General features: G+C 34.6%; 1 protein-coding gene across 1 annotated transcript in view; it reads right to left on the reverse strand.

Annotated features, from left to right (window-relative positions):
- NRK (Nik related kinase) overlaps positions 1-24,736 on the reverse strand; it is a 137,018-nt gene that overhangs the window by 5,952 nt on the left and 106,330 nt on the right. The window contains 9 exon segments of the mRNA XM_019431795.2: positions 2,767-2,926; positions 5,834-5,983; positions 8,043-8,143; positions 12,378-12,536; positions 14,445-14,588; positions 17,778-17,933; positions 18,590-18,776; positions 21,718-22,057; positions 23,834-24,198. Of these exon segments, the coding sequence (XP_019287340.2) occupies positions 2,767-2,926; positions 5,834-5,983; positions 8,043-8,143; positions 12,378-12,536; positions 14,445-14,588; positions 17,778-17,933; positions 18,590-18,776; positions 21,718-22,057; positions 23,834-24,198 (1,762 nt within the window).

Below are 24,736 nucleotides of genomic sequence, written 5' to 3' on the forward strand. Positions count from 1 at the left end.
TATATTAACATGACTAAAATCAGAATTCAGTTCAGTAGACTTCCCATTTTCTTATTTTTAAAATATATATATATATATATATATATATATATATATATATATATTTAGACAGAGAGAGTACAAGTTCAGAGGAGAGGGGCAGAGGGAGAGAAAGAGAGAAAGAATCTTAAGTAGCTCCATGCTTAGCACTGAGCCTGACATGGGACTCAATTCCACAACTCTGGGATCATGAGCTGAGCTGAAATAAGAGTCAGATGTTCAACAGACTGAGCCTCCTAGGCGTCCCTCCATTTTATTCTATTATAAGCACAATAAACTCTGAGTTGTTATAATATAGTCTTAAAATTTTTATCATTGTAAAAAGTTCTAGAATACCTTTAAGCCAAAATTTACCTGGCCTATATATGTAAAAATTAAATATGCATAAAAGGACACATGAAAAAATTATTAAACTTGATTAAAGTGACTTTTTATAGGCACAGTGTGAGGCATTTAGAATTCCTCAACTAAAACCTACTAAGCATTTATTATCTCTTGCCTCCTTTCCATTGTAATTCAAAGTATTTTTGTGTATGAAGTTGACCACAAAGTTGTAATTAAATTATAATTGCACTTTTTTGTACAATTATATTTTATAGTTGTATTTTTATTCAGACAAATGGCTTTCCTGGAAGAAGACTTAAGTCTAGTTTCAGACTAGAATTAAAATCACTCCAGATACAAAGTAAGTGAGGGGAATCCATGACCTGATTGATGGAAACAAGTAATAGATTTAGTCTATCCAAATTTGAATTTTTTCACCTATATGAATACTTTATTAAAATTGTTATTTTTGTCAACAACCACACAGAACAAACAATTCTAAGTTTAACACACAGGGTACTTGCTGAGTCCAAGCACACAGTTCATATGGAATTATACAATTTTCACCTTAATTCTGAAAAACATTAATTTGCCATTTAACCTAGCTACTGAGCTAGCTTGCTTATGAAATGGGATCCAATGATTTGGAGTGGGTATGTTTAGTGATACCTGCTCTGAATGCTAAGCCTCTATTTATTTGTTTGAAAATACAAATCAATGATCTTATTATTGAAAATATTTATTATATCTCAAGGTAATGTAAATTTTAGATTGGGGAAATCTGGATCTAGGTTAGTTTTAAATAACAAAGCAGTTGTTTTTAGACAGAAGGAGAAATTGATTTCCTTAATATCAGTGTTATACTGTAGTCTTTAGTATATTCTCAAAATACCCCTAATACACAAACCAAAATATCACATTCTTATAGTGCCATACTTTATTTTACATGGAGAGATACATTTTTCAAATTCTTGCAACTTAAAATAGCTTTTTGTTTTACATCAGAAGTTGTCCTGCCTAAGGATAAGAGCTTATGAGATGACATTTTAAGACCCTTTGATTCCTATGATTGTCCAGTGGCATAAATATAGGGGTTTTCCCAGTTTCCCATTTCAGCTGAATTTCCTTATTTCAATTTCGATTAACATATTGATTGCAAATGTACCATTGTAAAGGTTAGAACAAGATTCATTTTTCAGTTTCTTTTGTCCCAGATCTGTCAATTATAAGCATTTACCTCTGTCACTGAAAATGGTTTTAAACCCTTTGGGAGTTCTTACCTGTTTGAAGAAATTGGAAGAGGTTTTCAGGACAATGCTTAACACTATGTGTGCAAAAAGAAAGGATTCTGCAAGTGCAATGCAAAGTGCCATCATCCCATAATGAAAAAAAAGTCCATTAAAAAGCAGTTCTTTCAAACTGGTCCTTAAAGCCACAGGGGAATCACACTTAACCATTTCATAAAGATTTCAGAAGCTTCCAACTCTTTAACAGACAAATTACCCTTCTCTCTCTCTCTCTCTCTCTCTCTTTCTCTCTCTCTCTCTCCCTCCCTCCCTCCTTCCCTCCTTCCCTTTACTTCTCCTTCCCCCTTCCCCTTTATTTGCTTCATTAATCTCCTCTTCCTTTCAGGATCATTTACCTTCCATCAAATCTTCCTATTCTCCCTAATACTTTCCTGTTCATATGCATTCTGTCTCTTATCTACAATCACCTTTGTAGTCACCAAACCTCAGAAACATACACAAGAGTCTCAAGTTATTCATATTTTGTAGATGAGCAGTCCTGCATTGGTCAAGAAGAAAACAATGTTCTGGCCTGATGAAGACTAAGTCAGTTTTGTTTATGTTGCCACCTGGATAGTACCTAATAGGCATTCCAGCCGGTCATATTTATCTCTTACGTAAATGAAGGACGATGAAATCTTAGTGATAACCAACATGTCACATATTTAGTTTGTATTTGATTCTTCACAGGATTATCATTCTCTAAACAGATAACTATTTACTATATGAAATAGAGATATTCTGCTCTTCTTTTATGATTATTTGGCAGTCTCCTAAGATAAAGGTAACCCCCTAACATCAGTGTGAGGGAATGAAGCATTTCTAACATCTGCATAAAATCTGCAACCAAAGGGAATTAAAGTAAAATTATGGATTACTGTGGAAAGGAATTCCTTTCTTATTTTAATTTTATGATTATTGCACATGAACAACTAAAGCAGTTGAAATTAGACTCTTTGTAGTAGCCTTGTGAATTCATTAAGCATATGGCAAACACACACAACTTAGTAAGTATGCAGTATCCTAAATTAACCCTATATGCCTTGAGGAAATGTGATATTTCAGAAAACAGAAGTTTCTATGGGATCATATAAAAAAGAAAAAAGGTTTTACATACCTACTGAAGATGGTATGTTTTTCCACACCTCAAGAATCTTCTTGAAGAGTTGTTCATTTGCTTCCATAGAAAGGGCTTCAGCATTGAAGGTGAGCATCATGCCAATTCCCAAGGAATCAGGTAAAATGATGATATTCTGTGGTATAATGATTTCCAGGGGCTGGAATTATGTTTCATAAAGATTTATACGTCCAACATTTTATCACTACTACTTTAATTGAAGCAGCTTGACTGAGCAATAAAGATCAAAAAGGGGGTTGAAGTGCAGGGAGGAAAAGAAACTTCTATTTTAATATTAAACAGCATGCTATCTAACATTTTAATATTAAACACCATGCTCTCTTTGAAAAGAGACTTTTCCATGTCATAAAGACATCACTGTTTAAATAGTGTACTTTAGAAAACTTTGTTTGAAAAAAAGCAGAGAGATATTTCCAACACAGGAAAATTTGTTGAAATTTAACAAAGTGTGCATAATGATAAAAGAAACGTTACTTGTTACAGAGTTGGACTCCAGATTCATTTCAGCACACTAATGAATACTTTAGCGATGAATATGTGAACCAACTAACAAATACACAATCACTGGTTATCTATACAATTAATTTACATCAGAAATAGAAATTTAGCTTTAAAAAAAGCTTGAGCTTGAAATGTTTACAAGGGGCAACTTTATAATATTCATCACTGCTTGAAATAAAACAGCCATTCTCCCTTCACAAAAATGTAGAATTTCTTACCTAATTTATATAATCATAAAATATCTTCAATACACAATTCAGACATGAGAGATGTATCAGGTGACATAATATGAAATATTAAGCAATATCTAAGAATTCGTTAATTTTATGATGCTAAAACAATGTGATAAATTTCACTTAAACTACATAAATTGCCACATTAGTAGTATTTCTCTGAGAAATGAACAATTACATTCCTTTATTATGTCTCTAAATTAGCAAGTTACAAGAAAATAAGGACAGAAACTATACTTGCCAAACCCAGCGCACTCAGGCCAAGTGCTTGAGGCCATGTCTCAGCAACAACAATTCTTAAAACTAAAATGGGGATCCAGAGGCGAAAAGCAAATTTAATGCGTTCCCTGGGCACTTGCATGAGCAATTGAATCAGAAAAGAGATGAAGGAAGAGAGAAAAAGAAATTTCAAGGAAGAAAGTTGTCTAAAAACATCTGTTTAGAATAGAGGTGGACTGCTGTAAACCCAGAAAGCCTCAGAGGTAATTCCCTTGCTTCTCAGAAGATTCCTGCAGTAACCAGATATTCTTTAGCACACATGGCTCCCTTGTAGCATTACAGGTTTTGTACTTTGGAGCTCTTGAAAAAATAGCATTTTTAGTGCATTCTGTTTCGGAAGACACTCCCCTCCATTTTATTAGAGTCCTTACTCTTTTAATGGGTCAGGACACTAGGGCATTTAGCTAAAAATACTATTTTTTGAAAATACTTAAGGTATCATAATTAGGTCATAAAATAATTTTTTAAAAACTGATCTCTCATTCTTGCTTCTACAATAATGAACTGATTGTTTCAAAAGGAAATAATTCTCCTTGCTTGGTAATCAAGTAGAACACAGAGTGCAATCTTCCTGAATGATGTTTCAAATAAGTATAAACTTGGACCAATATTGCAATGTTTAATATGGCACTGGCTTCAAAATGAAGGCTATCTGCCATGTCATAAAAAAAGATTCAGGAAGCTATGGAAGACATTCCAACTGACAAGTACTATAATACTTACATTAATATTAATCTGAACTCATATCTAAGTGACTTTGGCTGGGCTTGGTTCAATACTTTCTACATTATAAACAGGGTGGTTTCTATATACTCATAGGTGACAACTGAGTGATCAGCTAATTAGATTGTTAATATGACCAACATGTTTTTTTAAATGTCTCCACTAATGATCTGACAATTGCTCTATGTAATTTTTCAGAGATGTATGAGACAATTCTGAAAGCTATGTAAAATATCATATTACTACAGTGACTTAAAAGTGCAAAAAAGTTTTCTCCTGGACTTTTATATAATGCTAAACTGCTAAAATTTTAGTTGTCAACAAACTGGGGAATTAAAAAAGGGTGAAGCAGAGATTTGTTGTTTCAGGTCTTTTTTAAAAAATATAATTTTCAATAAAGCAAACATCACTGCTACCATCAAATTTGAGACACTCAGAATCATATTTTGTATGGTGCATGTGTGGGGGGGTATTATGTTCGAACTCTATAAATTATGTGTATGGTATTTTTACAATTATCCATATTTTAGATATTTTCCCATAGTCTCATTATTTATAATTATTTAAGAGTTAAAAGTTGAAGTACATTATCTTTTAAACTGCTGAATCCTTTGATCAGAAATTCTAACTATAATTGATACTATATAAGAGAACACTATGATAATTTTCTATATGCCACAGTTAAAGCACTAGGATTTGGATAATGAAGGAGGGTACATATAATAATGTTGCAATACTGCTGTATTTTTAAAGAATCTGTTTATGGGGTACAGAAGGACTAAAGCAAAGATTGCAAACTCATACATCTACTAGGGCTAGTTATTATAAATACATAAAGGTGGATGGATAGGCAATGTATGTATATATTCCATCTAAAAGGGGGCAGCCATAAAAAAAATAAAAATAATAATAAAATAAAAGGGGCCAGACAGGAATAATTTCCAGTTGATAATGGCCAGATAGTAATGAGAGCCAGATGTTATCAGACCTTTTGGTTTATCAATGGAAGTCCAGATTTTTAAGTGTAAACTCTATTCATTTAAAAACAAACAAACAAACAAACAAACAAACAAACAAACAAAAACACTGTGCAAGACAAAATATATCTGAAGAATAAACAGACTCAGCTGTGTGGACTAAGAAGCCATTAGTGATTTCTGTTTATCCATTACTACTTTCTGGTACTCTATACTTATCTTTTAGGTTTCAGCTCCAGTATAGGTATTCATAATCATATTTTTAAATCTTTAAGAGTTTTGGCTGTTGGAAAAACTCAAATTGTGGTGTACAATAATTTCTAGGGATCTTACGTTATTTGGCAGAGTCACATCAGACATAACCTCAGATTCTGCATCAATGATGTGATATCCATCTGCTGAGCTGAAGAAAATCTTTAGCCTTTTTTCAGAACCAATAGCCAGGTCAACTGTCACTGGCTTATGACCAACTGTTGGAAACACCTGTAGATATAAAACCAAATATGGCCGAAAGGCCAAAAATGACACTCTGAGTAAGGTAAATGTTCCCATGCTCTCTTGTTTAACATGTTTATAAAATCCTGGTTGATTTCTAAAATTATATAATGCATTTAGAGACCTATGTATTATCAATTTTTCTTAGGTCTGTTACTATAACAAGAACATAATTATATTGAGGTTTTAAATTTTGAGTTTTCCTTCAGAGGCCAAATCTCCAATGATTATAAGAACCTTGTATGGCCCTGCACTCTTTTCACTCTTTTTTTCTGTCTTTAAATTCCTTGCCTTGAGTTTCAGCAGATGAAGGAGCTCATCTGGTCTCTTAAACCGGTTCGCTGGATCAGCTGCCTGTATTTTTGCCAGTATTCGTATATAGGCTTCATAGGACATGTAGTCTCCTTCGGAGTCTGCTGATTGATCAATGCATACTTGGTAGGGAATGAAAAAGGCCAGGCATGTTAACCTACCATAGAATGGATGTACTCTAGGCTCCTATAATTCCTAGTCCAAGGAAACAAAAAGCCAAACAGGATTCATTGCCAAGTTCAGGTCACAGGAGAAGACTGGGCATCACAGGATTCACCATACTATAGTCATGAGGTGAGATTCAAGAACTAGAGGGAGGACTTTGACCAGAAACTGCATATCAGGCTAGACAGACTGTTGGTACTTATCTTCTTTGTTTTCCAGCTCCATATCAGGCAGCTCTGACCAATCAGCAGACAGCCAAGAACAAACCCATATCTAAATACTGACAGCTGACCCAAGGCCCAATTTAGGGAGATCAGATCAGACCTGTAACCTGTGCCAGGGCAGAGACAGACTGTCTAATATAGTAGTCTGTGCTATTTACAAAAGAACATACTTATTCAAATAGACATTAAGAGGCAGTTATAGAAATTAGCCCATCTTATTGCATACATGTGATGTTTTGGCCTCGAAAATATGCCATGTAAACAGATTCTGACCTTAGATACAAAATTATTTAATAAATACCTTGTTGGAGTCTATCATGATGTGTCCTTAATCAGTACTTTGTAAAAACTTGTGCATGGACCAACTAGTTCAAAGTCACCTGAAACATTTGCTAAAAATACAGATTCCCAGGCCCTACTCCAGACCTACTAATTCAGCCCGGGGTTGGGTCTGAGATCTAAACTTTTAACAAATGTTGCAGATGATTCTGATGTTCACTCCAGATTAGGAGTTATTGGGCTGTATATAATGCTCCCAGTTCATTAATCAGTCCTCACTGCTACAGAATAAGCACAAAATAATCCTATTTCACAAAATTCTGGACTATTATTAAAAACTAATAAACATAAAGACTCCCCAGTTTATGAGATGTGATTAAAAAATCATTAGTGACTTAGTTGTTTGGGACACCAACTGGTTACCTTAAGAGACTGATCCATAGAAGTTCAGTTAAATCATAATAAAGGTGGAAATATTACTGGTAATCCAAATAAGCCTAACCACCATTCCTTGCAATAGTTCTGGAGAGAAATGTGTTTAGAGTTCCAGCTTGGATGAAATATAGACCCAGCCTTTCCTCACCACCCCTATCCTTGTAGCCCTGGTAATTAGAGCAAAGGCTTTCTCTTCCCTCATTCCTCTTTCAGTGGGGCTCCCCCCTCTACCATTGCCACACCTTTCCTTACCTTCCCTCTGCTCTCCACCCCCCACTAAGAGAGAACAGGGAATTTCTCAGCTTCAAGTCATTGGGGTGGCACCCAAAGCCTGTGTTTGGGGCTATAGAAGAAAAAGTCTTCATGTTGACTACAGGAATTGGGAGAGAGGAGCTGGTAGGGTAGTCCTCTAAGGGGAGGGGTCAGGGATTTCCCTCATACTCTCCCTTGCTGTGTGGCACCTGTGAATTATCTAAAAGAGGGTTAAATGATAATTATTCACATGGTATAGTCAAATTACATTAACTGTAGAAGAATGGTATATATTTCTGCCACTATATTTCAAAATATTGTTTTGTTTACAGTTTCTCAAAAGAAAAACCATATGATCTAAAGAAAATGGAGACACTTACTTTAATAGCAGTACTTTCATCGAAGGACTTTGGTGCCCATGCATAAAGGTGAATTGATGACTTCAAAGCAATTGCAATATATGTTGTTTCTTCATGTTGGACTACAATGATAAAATACAAAGAAGTAACAATACCACAGAGTTAACAAGAACACTCAGGTATTTGTATTGGTCATCAAGAATGTTATAACCACAATATAAGCACAGATCATATATATTAGAAAAGCTTTTTAGTTACAATTTGATGCCCCCCAAAAGGTGACAAAACTAACTATATAATTTTATGAAGTGTATGCATTAGACTTTAAGAGTACTCTAAATTGTACACTGAAAACTACAGAACATTGTTGAAAGAAATTAAAGGAGACCTAAATAAATGGAAAGACTTTTTGTTCATGAATGGGTAGACTTAACATTCTTAAAGGGCAATACATGGATGGACCTAGAGGATATTCTGCTAAGTGAAATAAGTCAGACTGAGAAAGACAAAGACTGTATGACTTCACTCATATGTGGAATCTAAAAAAAAAAGGAATAAACAAATAAAAATCAGAATCAGACCTATAAATACAGACAACAAACTGATGGTTGCCAGAGGGAAGGCAGTCAGGGGATGGGCAAAGTTGGTGTAGGGGAGTGGGGGATAAAGGCCTCCAGTTAGGGAATGAATAAGTCATGGAAATAAAAGGCACAACATAGGGAACATAGCCAACGATATTGTAATAACATTGTATGGTGACAGATGGTAGCTACATTTGTGGTGAACACAGCATCACATACAGAGAAGTTGAAGCAATATGTTGTACACCTGAAACTAATTTGATATTATATTGTCAACTATATTCAAAAAAATCCAGCTGAGCCTTGCTCAACTCACAGACTTATCAGAAATAATAAATTACTGTTGTTTTAAGTCACTAAGTAAATAAATAATAAAAATGTAAATATTTTAAAAAGAGGACAGTACTATCTAAAGTGATCTATGGACTAAATTTAATTGCTACTAAAATATCAATAGCCTCTTTTGCAGAAATGGAAATGCTGATCCTAAAATTCATGGTATTAGAAGAGTCCTTGAATAGCCAAAACAATCTTGCAAAAGGAAAACAAAGTTGAATGACTCATACTTCACAATTTCAAAACTTACTACAAGCTACAGTAATCAGAATAGTGTAGTACTGAGGTAGGCAAAGGCATATAGATCAACAGAGTAGAATTTGGAGTCTATAACTAAACCCATATATCTATGGTCAATGGTGTCCTACGCATTCAATTGGGAAAGAATATTCTCTTCAACAAATTCTACCAGGACAACTGAATATCCACATACAAAAGAAGAAGTTGGACCCATTACCTCACACTATATGGAAAAATTAATTCAGAAGGGATCAACGACCTAAATGTAAGAGCTAAAACTATAAAACTCTGAGTAGTAAATATAGGAATAAATCTTCATGGCAATGGATTTTTATATTTGACACAAAAAGCATAAGAAACAAAAGAAAAAAAATAGATAAATTGAGTTTTATCCAAATCAAAATTTGGGGGCATCAAAAAAACACTATCAAGAAAGTGAAAAGATAACCTATGACATGGGATAAAATATTTGAAATTCATATATCTGATAAGGGCCTAGGATCCAGAATATATAAAGAATGCTTACAACTCAACAACAATAAATAAATAAATAAATAAATAAATAAATAAATAAATGCATGACAACATTAGTTATCAGGGGAATACAAATCAAAACTACAATGAGATACCACTTCACTTGGATGGCTAGAATCAAAAGACAGACATCTACAAGTGTTGGTAAAGATGAAGAGAAAATGGAGCCTCCATACTTACGGCAATGTAAAATGGTGGAGCCACTTTGAAAAACAGTCTGGCAGTACCATCCAAGAGAATATAAAACATGCATTCCCATGTACAGACACATGTATGACAGGTTAATACATTTCGTGTATTAATACACATTAATTTGTAAAGAGTACAAATGTATAAATAATGGATGTGCAAAAATCATATGAACAAAAGGTATATCTATACAATGCAACACTATTCAGCAATAAAAATAATAAATATTGATACAAGTTATACAGGCTACAGCATGCATGAACCTTGAAAACATTATACTACGTGACAGAAGCCTGTCACAAAAGACCATATAATATATGATTCCATTTATTTATTTTTTTTTTTAATTTTTTTAACGTTTATTTATTTTTGAGACAGAGAGAGACAGAGCATGACCAGGGGAGGGTCAGAGAGAGGGAGACACAGAATCTGAAATAGGCTCCAGGCTCTGAACTGTCAGCACAGAGCCCGACGCGGGGCTCGAACTCACGGACCGCGAGATCATGACCCGAGCCAAAGTCGGCCGCCCAACCGACTGAGCCACCCAGGCGCCCCTATATGATTCCATTTAAATAGATTGTTCAGAAAAGAAAAAGTTATAGCAAAAGAAAGTAGATCAGTGATTATTTAGGACTCTGAGGAGAATAAGGTTAATGTAAGAGAGATGGAATGTGGAGTGATTGCTAATGGCTATGGGGTTATTTTGGGATAATGAAAATGGTCAAAAACTCTACACACGTACTAAAAACCATTGATTGTACACTTCTAAATGGGTAAATTTTATGGTATGTAAATTATTTAAATACAGCTGCTTTAAAAAAAGAGAAATGAATAAAAAGTATATGCTTTCTCTCAGACCTTCTAATTCTTATGGAATATGTTGTCCTACTTCCTAGATTTATATTTTGTGTTAAAACCCTTTTTTTCCCTTGTTTAGAACATTGTTTCTGTCCTTTCTAGTCAGACTTCATCAGAGACAAAATATAAGGCTTCTCCCCCCTTCTCTTATTCATACCTGGGCCCCCCTCTCTCTCTTGGTCTTGCTCTCACTCTCTCGCTCTCTCTCTGACTCTGGTTATTTGTTACTTTTTCTTTTCGACACCCAAGTAGGCTAAAGAAGCATGATTAATATACCCCCAACAAGCAAAGAAATTCTCTATTAAGCAAACACTTCCTATAACTTTAGTATATGGCAGTAATTGGTGTCAGTCCATTATTTTATGGATCTTGAAAGGCTATGAAAATGTCATGCAAATATGAGTACATGGCTGTCCTCCTATATTCACATGTCAATAAGACAAAGGCTTTTAGTTGTTATGGGAGGGTTGTAATGGGTTCAGCCAGGAAAAAACGCCTTAACTAATCCATCTACTCACCAAGAACACAGATTTGCAAGGTGTTCTTGTAATTGATTATTGTAAACTCTCTCTTGTTGAACTAAAAAATTTACAAGTTAATAGGAGGCAGTTCTGCTATACAAACTCTTTGTTTAACATCTTGGGATCTCTTTCACCTTTGGCTACTAAATACATATAATATGATTTGGAGGAGAGTAGTGATACATAAAACTAGAAGAAAGTTATTTAATGCCTAGTTTGTCTGGGTACTCATTTCTCCCTTTAATGGTGTATGTGTACTTATATAAACACATATGGAAAACTATTCTGGAAAAGCCTCTATATGCAGAACAGAAATGGTCAGTCAGGATAGCAACACCCTGTTAAAATATCATGTAATTCCAGCTATCTTTTATCTATGTCACTAGTTCTGTCTGAAGGGGTAATTAATGAAAAGGAAAGGAAGAAAACAAAGGCTGAGAGGAGATTTGCTTCAGAAATAGAACAGAATGGGATATTATAACTGTCTAATTGTTGACAGATGAGAGCAGGATTCTGAGACCCTGGAGTTGTTACCTCATTTTGCAGTGGATAGTTGTAAAGAGATAGGACAAATGAAAACACTCTAACAGAAAAAATATTTAGCAATTATATTCATGAATATTGACAGTGGAAGCAAGAACCAGCAGACCACAGAGGAATTTTCTTTTCTACTCATTGCAAAGTTTCCTAGTCAGTATTAAGATAAATTTTCCAATTAAAAAAGTGGAATTATTATGCGATTCTATTTTATTGCTTTTCCAAAGAAAGATAATATCATATGAATCTCCATACAGGTATCACAGATCCATTAAAAACATTTATTTTTAAAAATTTTTTAATGTTTATTTTGAGAGAGACAGAGCATGAGTGGAGGGGGTGCAGAGAGAGAGGGAGATACAAAATCCAAAGTAGGCTCCAGGCTCTGAGCTTTCAGCAAAGAGCCCAACACAGAGCTCAAACCCACGAACCGTGAGATCATGACCTGAGACAAAGTTGGATGCCCAACCAACTGAGCAACCCAGGCACCCCCAATGTACTTTACTAAATGAAGGAAAGCAAACTTTATATAGCTATAGTAAACATGAAAAGAGACTTACGGACACTGAAGTGTTCACAACCTGTCAGTTTATCAATAGCTTTGCAGGCTTCTTCTGTCTTTAGCATCTCCTCTTGTCTTCTTTTACTATCAGGATCATCATTCAAAATCTTGTTCCTCAGCCAGGTCAAATGATACACCCTAAGTCTGTTCTTATGGCCTGATAGATAAGAAACAGTATTTCAATTCTGTCTATTTTTTCTTATATTAGAAAGAGAAAATAATAACAGTATTTTGTCCTTTTAACAAAATCTTCTCACTAAAGTAAAAAGCACTTTTAGAAAAACTACACTATATTAGATTCTTCCCTTCAGGATTTATAAATATGATAGAAAAGTCTTTCTTAGTCTCTCACTTCCAAGAGATAGTCAAAATGTCTACCAGCTACCTATCTGTCTATCTGAAGAAATGTAAAATACATCTTTGGGACAGATTAAGACTGCCATGGTGCAGGCAATAGAATTACCATCTATGTTTTGGCTTTTATCTAAGTCATGATCTTTCTGGAATTAAGAGACCCAGAAGCTGTTCCTGGTAGTATGTATGTATGAGAGGGATGTCTGATATATTCACTGTTAGGCATTCGGGGCTAGTGGGAAGGGTCTTTTTGTGCTCCTTCTTTCCAGCATACTTACAAAATAATTAAAGTTTTATCATGTTTTTCTCAATCCAATTTATCTTTAATGCTAATTTTCTAATTGTAAATCCCAGCAAATTCTTACAATTCCTTCAGAAAAAACAGACCATTAAATTACACATTTATTTGTATACATAGTGACTTCACATTCATTTTTATAGTTTATTTTTATAAGATTTCTAGGCCCAACAATAGGATTCTTCCTTGTGATTAATCTTACATATGTTTTTGCATGACATTTTTTAATGCAGCATTAGAATTCAGACATCTACGTCTATTTCAATTCTACTCTTAAGAGATAGAATAAATTTGTACTCTAAATAATTAGGTATCTTTCTACACTGATGTTCTCAGTATTATTTGATGCAAAAATAATCCACATTTGAGAGAAACTTAAGCAGTAAAAAGAGCACATTTGGGTTAGAGAAAGTTGGATAAAAAATAAATAAATTGGTTTTCCAGATGTGCAGTCTCTTGGCCACCCAGATGTTTTCAAAATCTAAATGCTGTATCTGTGTACCTCAAGCAGTTATAAATTAATGAAAATGAAACATGATCAAAAAATAATGAAGCTTTAGCATATCCAGAGAGGATTTCCCCCTAACCAAAACCTAAATCAGAGTTAATAATTTTTAGGAAAATAAATAATCATTAATTAATGTGCCACATAGCTACTAGGTACAGACAGGAAGTATGCAAACACATAAATAGCTGTAATTAGCTTCATTTTATTCTACAAACTGTTTTTTTTAACTTTTCCTATCCTTTTGTCAATCATCTTTTGCCTGCAGTTGGCTTTAATACTAGTGCTTTTCTAATACCGAGTACTGTTTAGTAGTGACAATTATTATTAACAACTGTTTACTCGCTCTCTCATATTCAGAGATTCAGGCTCTGACTGACCAAAATTAAGAAGTTCAATTACTATGTGGGAATAAGGTCGAGGTCTTAGGGTATCTGTTCTTGTAATTAATCCTATCTGAAGACTCTCATGATAAGGCTGTGCCAGGGACAACACTTTCATTTTTATCCAATTATTGTCCAGTTTGTTCTTTGTTAACTTCTGGCAAATCACAAGAAAAGTATATGATGAATGTGGTCATGTACACATGGGTGGGTAAAATTGTGAGTCATAAGGTTGTAGGTGGCTACTCAGAAAATACATGAAAGATGTAATTGACATGTTTTTTTCTTATCAATGACCTAGGTTAGGTGCATTACCAGCAAATATCCAGACACAGAAGGAAAGTCAGAAGTTAGTTCAAACTGTAAATAGATAAGAAAACACAAGTAGGAAAGTTTGGTGTCCCAATTTAAGGTTATATTTAAAGTGCTTTCCTGTGAACACTGTCACCTGAGAAAGTCTTTAGCCTAGTTTGGAACCTAATTTATCTGCATAATTACTTAGCTAATTTTAGTTCTTAAACAAACCAGAGATGGTAATCAGCAAATTGAGTGGCTCTACAACTTGAATCTGACGGAATGGTCTTCGCTTTATCAGTTTAGTAATGTCTGCCTTTCCACTTCTGTCCATCAGATACAGATTAGATCGAGTTCCCAACAGCAAATTCACTCCTGTTTGTATATAAAAAGAAAGGTACTATTATTAGCTCAGATCATATTTTTTTTTATAATTGAATTTATATTAGTACTTTTGCTACTCCAGTGTGCTGATCTGTGCAAACATGACTGATAACACTTTAGGCTAATGTTAACCTCATACTGTGTAACAGTGAAGCCTATCAACAGAACAAATTTCACTGAAATACACTAAAATGTAGAAGATAATACCCTCTGGCAATATTCTACTGGCGGGTATCTGGTGTGGCATCTCAAAAGGAGAACTTTATAAATATCTGAGCATCCTTTAGCAGTGTCCCAAACTTTAGAAAAATTAATCAACCGTTTTGAAAATTACCATTAAACATTAAGGATGTCTATTGCATATGAAAACTTCAATTCAGTTTATTTGTCATTCCTAATTATAACTAAAGGTTTTAAAGCTTTTAAAATTATTATATGCAAATTGTTTTTAAATTGAATGAGTCTGTGTTCATGCAAATATTTAAAAACTTACATTTCTATATACCTATGAAAGTAGTTCTTACTTTTATTGATCTAAATTCCTACATTCTATTGTCTACTGGCTCTATTTATTCAAATATAAACACGGTTTAAAGACTGAATGAGAGGACTGAAATGGAAGATTAAGCTAAATTAGAATATACTTCAAACCACTGTGGGAGTTTTCCCCCCATAACTTGATACACAGGAAAAACTCAGCAAAGTAATACAATGGAGAGTATTTCAGTGTCTTCCTTCTACTTGTAGACTATTTGTGTTTCAAGGATATAAGGAGAAAAGGCAAGTGTCTCTGCTTTTACCTTCCTACTCTGTCCTTTACCAGTTCTCTAAGTAATGTCCTGTGGCAGATTTAGGAACTGCATCTCCTCCCACAGGGGAATCAGAGACAGAGGGGAAAATATAGTCAATTTTGACCATAATCTTTTATTTTTCAAAATATAAAATCACAAGTTATAAAAATGAATGAGACACTAACTAGATCTCTGGGTAGTTGCCTGACTGAAATGATAATGAAGTAAACTTTGCTTTCTTGTTATCTGACATAATATATTAGCTTTGAGGATAACATGGTTTTTTCCAAGTTGTTCAGTCCATATAACTATACTGTTTTCTACACTGCTCTATTTTTAATTTAAAATTCTGTCCCTGTTTGCTACACTGCTCTATTTTTAATTTAAAATTCTGTCCCATGTTCAATCATACATTAAGCAAAATCTATGAAATTGCAAGTGAAATTGGAATTTACTTTGAATTTCTTCCCTCCTTCCATTTATTTATTGTTTCATTTATGATTCAGATGAACTTTAGTAAAATATTGTCTGAGCCTTATTAATATGGTTATAATTATTCTGGAGCAAAGGATTGAAAAAATCTATCATTAAGACATTATTGAAGGTCATCCAGATGGCTAACAGACACATGAAGAGGTGCTCAACATCACTCATTATCAAGGAAATACATATCAAAGCTACAATGAGATATCACCTCACACTTATCAGAATGATTAAAATGAACAACATAGGGAACAACAGATGTTGGTGAGGATGTGGTGAAAGGGGAACCCTCTTACACTGTTGGTAGCAAGGTAAACTGGTGCAGCCACTCTGGAAAAGTATGGAGTTTCCTCAGAAAGTTAAAAATAGAACTACCCTATGGCCCAGTAATTGCACTACTAGGTATTTACCCAAAGGATACAAAAATACTGACTTGAAGGGGGACATGCACCTCAATGTTTATAGCAGCATTATCAACAATAGCCAAATTATGGAAAGAGCCCAAATGTCCATCAACTGATGGATAAACTGATGGATAAAGAAGACGTATATATATACAATGGAATATTACTCAACCATAAAAAGAATGAAATCTTGTCATTTGCAATGACGTGGATGGAACTAGAGTATTATGCTAGGTGAAATAAGTCAGTCAGAAGATGACAAATACCATATGATTTCACTTATATGTGTAATTTAAGAAACAAAACAGATGTACACTGGGAAAGAAAAAAATAACAGGAGGCAAACCATAAAAGAGACTCTCAAGTATAGGGAACAAACTGAGGTTGCTGGAAGGGAGGTTGCCCCGGGGTGATGGGCTAAATGAGTGACAGGTAGTAAGGAGGGCATTTATTGTGATGAGAACTAAGTGTTACATGTTAAGTGATGAATCACTAAATTCTACTCCTGAAACTAGTATTACAGTGCATGTTAACTAACTAGAATTTAAATAAAAACTTGAAACATTGAAAAAAGACATTATCAAAGGAACTTTCTCTACAAATCCTCAAAATTATTTTTATTTATTTATTTATTTATTTATTTATTTATTTATTTGTTTTTATTTATTTTTGAGAGAGCACAAGCAGGGGAGGGGCAGAAAGAGGGGGGTAAGAGGAGCCAAAGTGGGTTCTGTGTTGACAGCAGCAAGCCTAATGTAGGGCTGGAACTCACAAACCACGAGATCATGACCTGAGCCAAAGTTAGACGCTTAACTGACTGAGCCACCCATGTGCCCCAGTCCTCAAAATTATTTAAAAACAAGAATGTAAAGAAATCTGTCTTGTAATATCTCATTAGGTATTATATGCTACACACTACCCTAAATTAAAAATACTAAGCTCAGGGGCGCCTGGGTGGTTCAGTCGGTGACCGACTTCGGCTCAGGTCATGATCTTGCCCTTCATGAGTTCAAGCCCCGTGTTGGGCTCTGTGCTGACAGCCCAGAGCCTAGAGCCTGCTTCAGATTCTGTGTCTCCCTCTGTCTTGGCCCCTCCCCCACTCATATTCTGTCTCTCTCTTAAAAGTAAACAATCATTTAAAAATTTAAAAAAATACTAAGCTCAAATTTTTAAATAATCATAGCCTAATCCAATATTACATTAATTACATATAAGTTAAATATATATATATATACACACACACACACACACACAAAGTTAATAAAAAGGGTAGGGATGATTGCCAATTCAAGCTTCAAAAATCAAACTGAATTGAATGAAAATAAATCAGGAAAAAAAAGGGAACAAATGAACTACTATAAATAAATATGTTTTATTTGCTTGATAATGGTTTAGTAATAAGAAACAAGTGTTTAACATCTATGATTTTTCACAAGTTTGCTACATTGATAAAAATATATTCTTTAAAAAGGAACAACTCAGTTTTAAGAAGCTAAACATACCCCACAAAGAACCACAGCAGATCTCAGAAGTGAATTCCTTTTCATACATGTGGATTAGTGGTTTTTTACATGCAGGAGACACATATAGTGGGTTAACGTTGACTTCAGATGGTGGCTTAGGTGATTTCTCAGGTGCTTCCACTAACTCAGCATACACTGTGAAGAAGTAAAGGTAAGATATTCAGAGAAATTACTAGTGTACACACCAAATATGCTTGAATGTTTCCACAAATAAGACACAGCATAGAAAAGTTTGTTTTCCTTTATTGTATTTTGTTTATCCTGGATGTATCATTTCTGTAACTCCTAAACCATCAGATAACACAAATCATGATAGTTAAAGTACTTTTCTGAATATGAATATATTTCAAAATACCACAATTAGATTGCCAAAAAACAATAAACCCAGATGAGGGACTCGATTACTCATTTGTAGTTTATTTTTTCTTCAATGTTTATTTATTTTTGAGAGAGAGGGAGACACAGAATCCGAAGCAGGCTCCAGGCTCTGATCTGTCAGCACAGAGCCTGACACAGGGCTTGAAGCCATGAACTGTGATCATGACCTGAGCCGAAGTCAGATTAACCGACTGAGCCACTCAGGTGCCCCATACATACTTGTAGTTTAAATTTAGGTGCCATAAAGACTCAGTGAAGAATATATTTTTTAAAGCATACATTCATCCGAATTTATGTTAACTGAATATCAGAATGATTTCATTCTTTTCGGATCATGAACCAATGAACCAGTGGTCAAACACTACAATGTGTGAACAGACTGCAACATTTGGAGATTATATTAACATACTTACAGATGGCACTGGCAAAGTCAGCATTTGCAGCCCTCCCAGAACTATTAGAAGGAGATGAGTGGCTGGCAGAAAAACCTGATTGTGTTGACGCTTCCAATATATCCATGCTGTCATTCTTGTCATCAGATGCTGCTGGTGCAGCATCTGAGGCAATGGCATTTGAGGCCTCACTTCTACCACCTGGCTCCTAAAAGAAGATCAAAAATCAATTTTGACTTTATTCAGAGATTAACTGTGAAAGAAATATAATATGCCTAGAGGTCATTTGGAAAGGAGAATGCAAAATTTGTAGCATTTATAATTCCGTGCCCTTTTATTTTTTTAAACATTTTTAATGTTTATTTATTTTTTGAGAGCAAGAGAGACAGAGCGGGAGTGGGGGAGGGGCAGAGAGAGAGGGAGACACAGAATCTGAAAGAGGCTCCAGGCTCTGAGTTGTCAGCACAGAGCCCGATGTGGGGCTCGAACTCACATACAGTGAGATGGTGACCTGAGCCCAGTCGGCAGCTTAACTGACTGAGCCACCCAGGCGCCCCTATCCTTTTAAAATCCACATTTCTCAGAAGAACTCAACAATCTCATCCATTGAGACAATTGATGTCAGAGGAAAAATTCAATGAACTTGAAATCCCTAGCTGTGAAATTTGGGGCCTAATATTTGTGGAATTTTATTATATACTAAGTACACTGTTAGTTATTTTACTTACATATTATTGTGAATCCTTATATCAACCCAAAAAGTAAGTATAATTATCTTCAGTTTACTTACAAGGAAACAAACGCTTATGAAAGTTAAATAATTTATTCAAAGACATAGAGATAAGTAGGAGGGCCAGAGTTTGAAGCCAAAGTTTGATTTTAAAGCTTATGTTCAGCTATGCCATGCTAAACAGCCACTTGAAAAAATAAAAGAGTCACCAGAGTTGGGGGTATCAATTCTATTTTGTCTTATGACAAAGCTAATGATGGAATATCAACCAACACAAATTCTAGGGTGAACATGCCACACTGAAAATCTGGTTGGCTTCCATCAACTTACGTAGAAGAAATTCAAGGATAAAAGCCACAAAATGGACAGACTGTATGTGGGGAGCCATGTCCTGTGCAAAAACATACCAACTGTTTTTGGTAAGCCTTTCTATTGATAAGCATTTCTTTGCATCTAAACAGTGATTCTTGGCATTGAGAGAGCTGTACTGCCCTGTCAAAGACTTGTTTTCATGACCTGTCCAGCAACAAAAGTATTATATGGCAACATGTCTTTTTTAAATTAAAATGAAAAGAATACCCATTCGTTCTGTAAATGTCAAAAACTGTTCCTTGCGATAGAGATACCCAGGGGTGCTAAGAAAACAAAACTGATAGGGTATCCTGTTTTGACGTCTTTAATTTAGATAGACAAGTAGGGAGGGGGGTGGAAAGAGAGAGAGAGAGAGAGAGAGAGAGAGAGAGAGAGAGAGAGAGAGTCTTTTCCACTGTTTTCCCATTGGAAACTATCTAGGGAATTTTCTTCCTTCCTCAATTTCTTCCGTAATTATTGTGTCTATCTATCATAGACCAACTCCTAGTTTGGACCCTGGGATTGGGTGAGTTGACAGAGAAAAGTAATTGAGGATGGATTAAACATAGCTTCTGCCTTTTAAGAGTTCACAATCTAGTATGGCAGAAAAGCAAGTAAACAACCAAATACAATATCACAAGTACTAAAATTAAACTATAGGCAAAACGCTTGGAAGCACACAGGGAGGGGTATATAATTCCATCCTGAAAAGTCAAAGATGATATATGAGTTGGATCATGAGGATGACTAATTAACCAAGCAGAGAAGAGGTGAGGGGGCAGCCTTACAGACAGAGAGAACAGCTTGCACAAGGGCACTAATTCATGAAAGAGCATGGCATCTTGTAAGCCAGTTTGTGGGATAGGACAACAGTCTGGGAAAGTAAATTGGCATGATCTTCCCTCTGTCTGGAATATCACCTGTGTTTTCAGATATCTAAGAACTTCCTGTTTGTCAAGAATTAGTTCAAATACCACATGCTCCAGGAAATCTTCTCTGTGATCATTCCTATTGATCTGGCATTTGTGAAGCTATCTGACTATTTTTAAAACTATTTATAAAGTTAGTAATGTTTTGTGAATGATAAAATCATTGTCTAAACACAATACATTACTTCTATTTAAATAGTATGTGTTAATAGTTCCTCAAAAAGTTAAAATAGAATATAGCAATTCCACTCTAGCAATTCTACATCTAGGAATTCCACTCAAAATAATCGAAATAATTGAAAACAGGCACCCCAATAACATATGGTTGTACACCAGTATTCATAGCAGCACTGTTCATGATAGCCAAAAGGTGAAAACAACCCAAGTGACCATCAACAGATGAATGGATAAACAAAACGTGATATATTCATGCAATGGAATATTATTCATTAAATGAATATTAAATGAATATTATTCATTAAAATATTATTCATTAAAATGAATTCATTAAAAATGAATGAATTCATTCATTAAAAATGAATAAAATTCTGATAAATGCTACAACATGGATAAACCTTAAAAATATGCTAAGTGAAATAAGCCAGATACAAAAGGACAAATATTGTGTGATCTGCTTATATAAGATACCTAGATAGAAAGTAGAATAGAAGTTATTGGGAACTGGTGGGAGGCATAATAGGGAGTTAACTGTTTTAATTGTTTGGGATGATGAAAAAATTGTAGAAATGAATAGTAATAATGGCTGTACAACATTGTGAATGTACTTAATGCCACTGAAATGTATACTTAAAATAGTTAACATAGATAATTGTATGTTATGTATATTTTACCACAATGACAACTTCCCAGAAAAAAAAATGTATGTGTTAAGAGACACTATCCAAAATGTGTGATCTGAGTAATAAAAGCAAACAAAAAATACATTTTTGTCCCTAGAAGTAAATAGAAACCATACAAATGAGAAGAAGTAAAGATCTACCTATAGCTATAATTTAAAATGTTTAAGGCTTTGGGATGGAAGTTAAAAATATATGGAATGACTGGAAATGTGAAATATCACATGAAAAAACACATTTACAAGGAGAGGAATTCATTCTCCTTTTCAAATGGTGTATTACCTCCTGTTGATGTTCAAAGTCCTGGGATGTCAGTCTCTCCAATCCTTGACCATCTGTCTCTGCTGTCTCTGAGTAATTTTCTCCTTCACTGAGTTCAAAGGCTCCACTTTCTTCATTGGTTCCACTGACTCCCTTACCTCCATTTACCTTGACTCTTCTTCCATTGCCTATATTGGCTCCATGTTCTTCATGGTCTCCAATGGCCGCACTGCCCCCACTGGCTACACTTCCTCCATGGCTTCTACTGACTCTCTGACTTCCATAACTGCTGCATGTCCCTTCTCCACCATCATTTCCATCTCTACCATCTTGCTTGTAGCTTCCATCACCATAGCTTGGTCTGATAACAAGATCCAATTAATGATAGAGAGCCACTGAACACAAACACATTTGAAAGTCAGCAAATAAAACAGAATTCGGATGTGTCTGATACATATGTACCACCTCTAGGAACATTTTTGTTCTATGTGAACACTACCGGCATGATATGGACAAGAAAAACACCCCTATATCCTGTCAATCTTAAATACTGAATTAACACCATAACCTCCACCAATTCCTCAATTGCATGTGGATGGCAGATGGAAGAGAACTTGCATCCTTTATTAGGAACATGTGTTAGGTTAGCAGCATGAATATGTTTTTTTTTTTTTTTTTGCTTAAATAATAGACTACATGCATTAACAACTTCACAACCACATAAATGATCAAACCCATATTTTTGGCACAACCACAACATATCGAATAATTCTTTTTGCAATATATTTAATTTCTGTTTATTTTAATATATGCCTCAATTTTCTAACATGTGTATTGACTACTTTGCTACAGAATCCCATTGATTTTTTTCTATTACCACCACCAGGAAGTAAGTAATATAGATTTCATTAAGCTGAGAGAGTCATTTAATTAGTTGCCAAGAACACCAAGCTTAACAAAATGTCTCAATGATTTTTTTTTTGTTTAAGACACAACATAAACATATACCTATGATAATTCTGAAAGCAAATTTATTTTTTTAATGTTTATCTTTTAGAGAGAGAGAGAGGCAGAGTGTGAGTGGGAGAAGGGGCAGAGAGAGAGGGAGACACAGAATCTGAAGCAGGTTCCAGGCTCTGAGCTCTCAGCACAGAGCTCAATGCTAGGCTTGAACTTACGAACCGCGAGATCATGACCTGAGCCGAAGTCAGCACTTAACTGACTGAGCCACCTAGGCACCCCCAAAAGCAAATTTATTTGAGAATGGAATTCCTGGTAGATTTTTTAGTTGGCAAAAAAGAAAAAAAAAACTATTGAATGATCTGTAGTCTGTTCTGCCATGTATATCCACCAATAACATTTGAAAATTAACCAAACAATATATGCATTTCAATATTATAAAGCAAACAATTCTCCCACTGATAATTTTTCTAAAAATGTAAACATTTACTATATTAAGTAATCTTCTTCGAGAGCAGTTTAAACACAAACCATAAGCATATGTAAATAAGAACACACTGGCCTGTTCTGAGCAGGAGAAAGGAACTATATATATAGCAAACAACTGGTGGCGTGCCAAAAACATCACTTCACTAAATATTACCACTTTTGGCAGCTGCTCTATAAGAAGATAAAATTGAATGAGTACTGAATTTAGTTACAGCAGTTTGCAGAATTCCAAGAATAATGCCATGTTAGTAAGTTTCAGCCTAAAATTATCAGGTGAAAGTCAAGTTTGCAATTCATTGTTCTCAGCAAATTTGGAGATTTTGTTTGCAATATCAGGGCTTCATCACACAGTTATTATGTAGCACTATTTGTTACCCCATTTCATATACTCACTGTGGTTTTACAGCATAAGATGACTCAGTAGCACTAATTTTAACAGAAACATCAACAATTCCAGTTATAAGGAACATAATACTTGAATACTAATAAAATATACCATATAAAAATGCAAAATGAAGTGTTTTGCATCAAAATAATTTAAATATATTATGGAAAAATGAACCATTTACTAATATACAAGTGAAATTCATTCACCCTTTTGGTAATAAAATTTGAAAGTAAAACAAAGATGCAAATAGTTGAAACATTCTAAAATACTGGTAGTACAAGTAATCCAGAAAAAACCAACCTTGGCCAACAAGGAGCATCATCATGATTATTGTCTTTGTCATCAATAGCTTCGTCATTGTCATTATCATCATGGTCTTCACCAATATCATTAACCTGACCAACCTGGTTATCCAAGCCATCATTGCCATTGTCATGGTCATAGGTATCTTCATAAGCATCATTAGAATCATCATCATCACCATCAGTATCAGCACCAGTATCATAGAGTTCAACATAATCACCATCCTCTTCAGGTGGCTGAATGACAGGTGCAGGAGTTAACCAATCATTCCGGAAGATTTCAGAGAGTGCATTATAGCCTACCCATTCATTTGTCAAGTAAACAGGGGGTGATATTTTTCCTACTTTAAATCCATCTGGAACCTGTGTGCACAAGAAAGGTTAATGCAATCTCTAGTAGCCTTTTATTTTCTTCTAGATTGGAAAGTTTCCAAGCTGACAATATTTTAAAATATATTTTCAATTGAAATGAAGATATTTATTTACAAGATAAAGCCAGCATTTTTTTTTAAGATTGAATGCCAAAACCCAAACTTCAGGCTATGATCATTAATGGCCTTTCTGGATCACAAAGAGAAAAATTTATTCACTTTGTTTTTTATTGCCCCTACTTTTCTGCTGAGGAGTAGACATTTGGTTTTGGTGATAGAAAGTAAAACAGATTATTTGATGCTCTATAGAGGGTATACTTATTTTTTCCCTTTCATTTTATCCTCTGATATTAGGATTAAAACATAGCTCTTAAAATTGATACTTAATTTCCTAGCTCTAGTTTTGTACATAGGTTGTCTTAAAGTAACTCAAACACTTCTAAGAACCAAATTAATATAAATGCACCTTTAAGTATGGTGTCATATAAGCAATATTTAGGCAATCTGAAAGAGATGTGTATGTGGAGGGT

This window comes from Panthera pardus, unplaced genomic scaffold (assembly GCF_024362965.1).
Source record: "Panthera pardus isolate Hobbes unplaced genomic scaffold, ASM2436296v1 HiC_scaffold_27, whole genome shotgun sequence".
Taxonomy (NCBI): domain Eukaryota; kingdom Metazoa; phylum Chordata; class Mammalia; order Carnivora; family Felidae; genus Panthera; species Panthera pardus.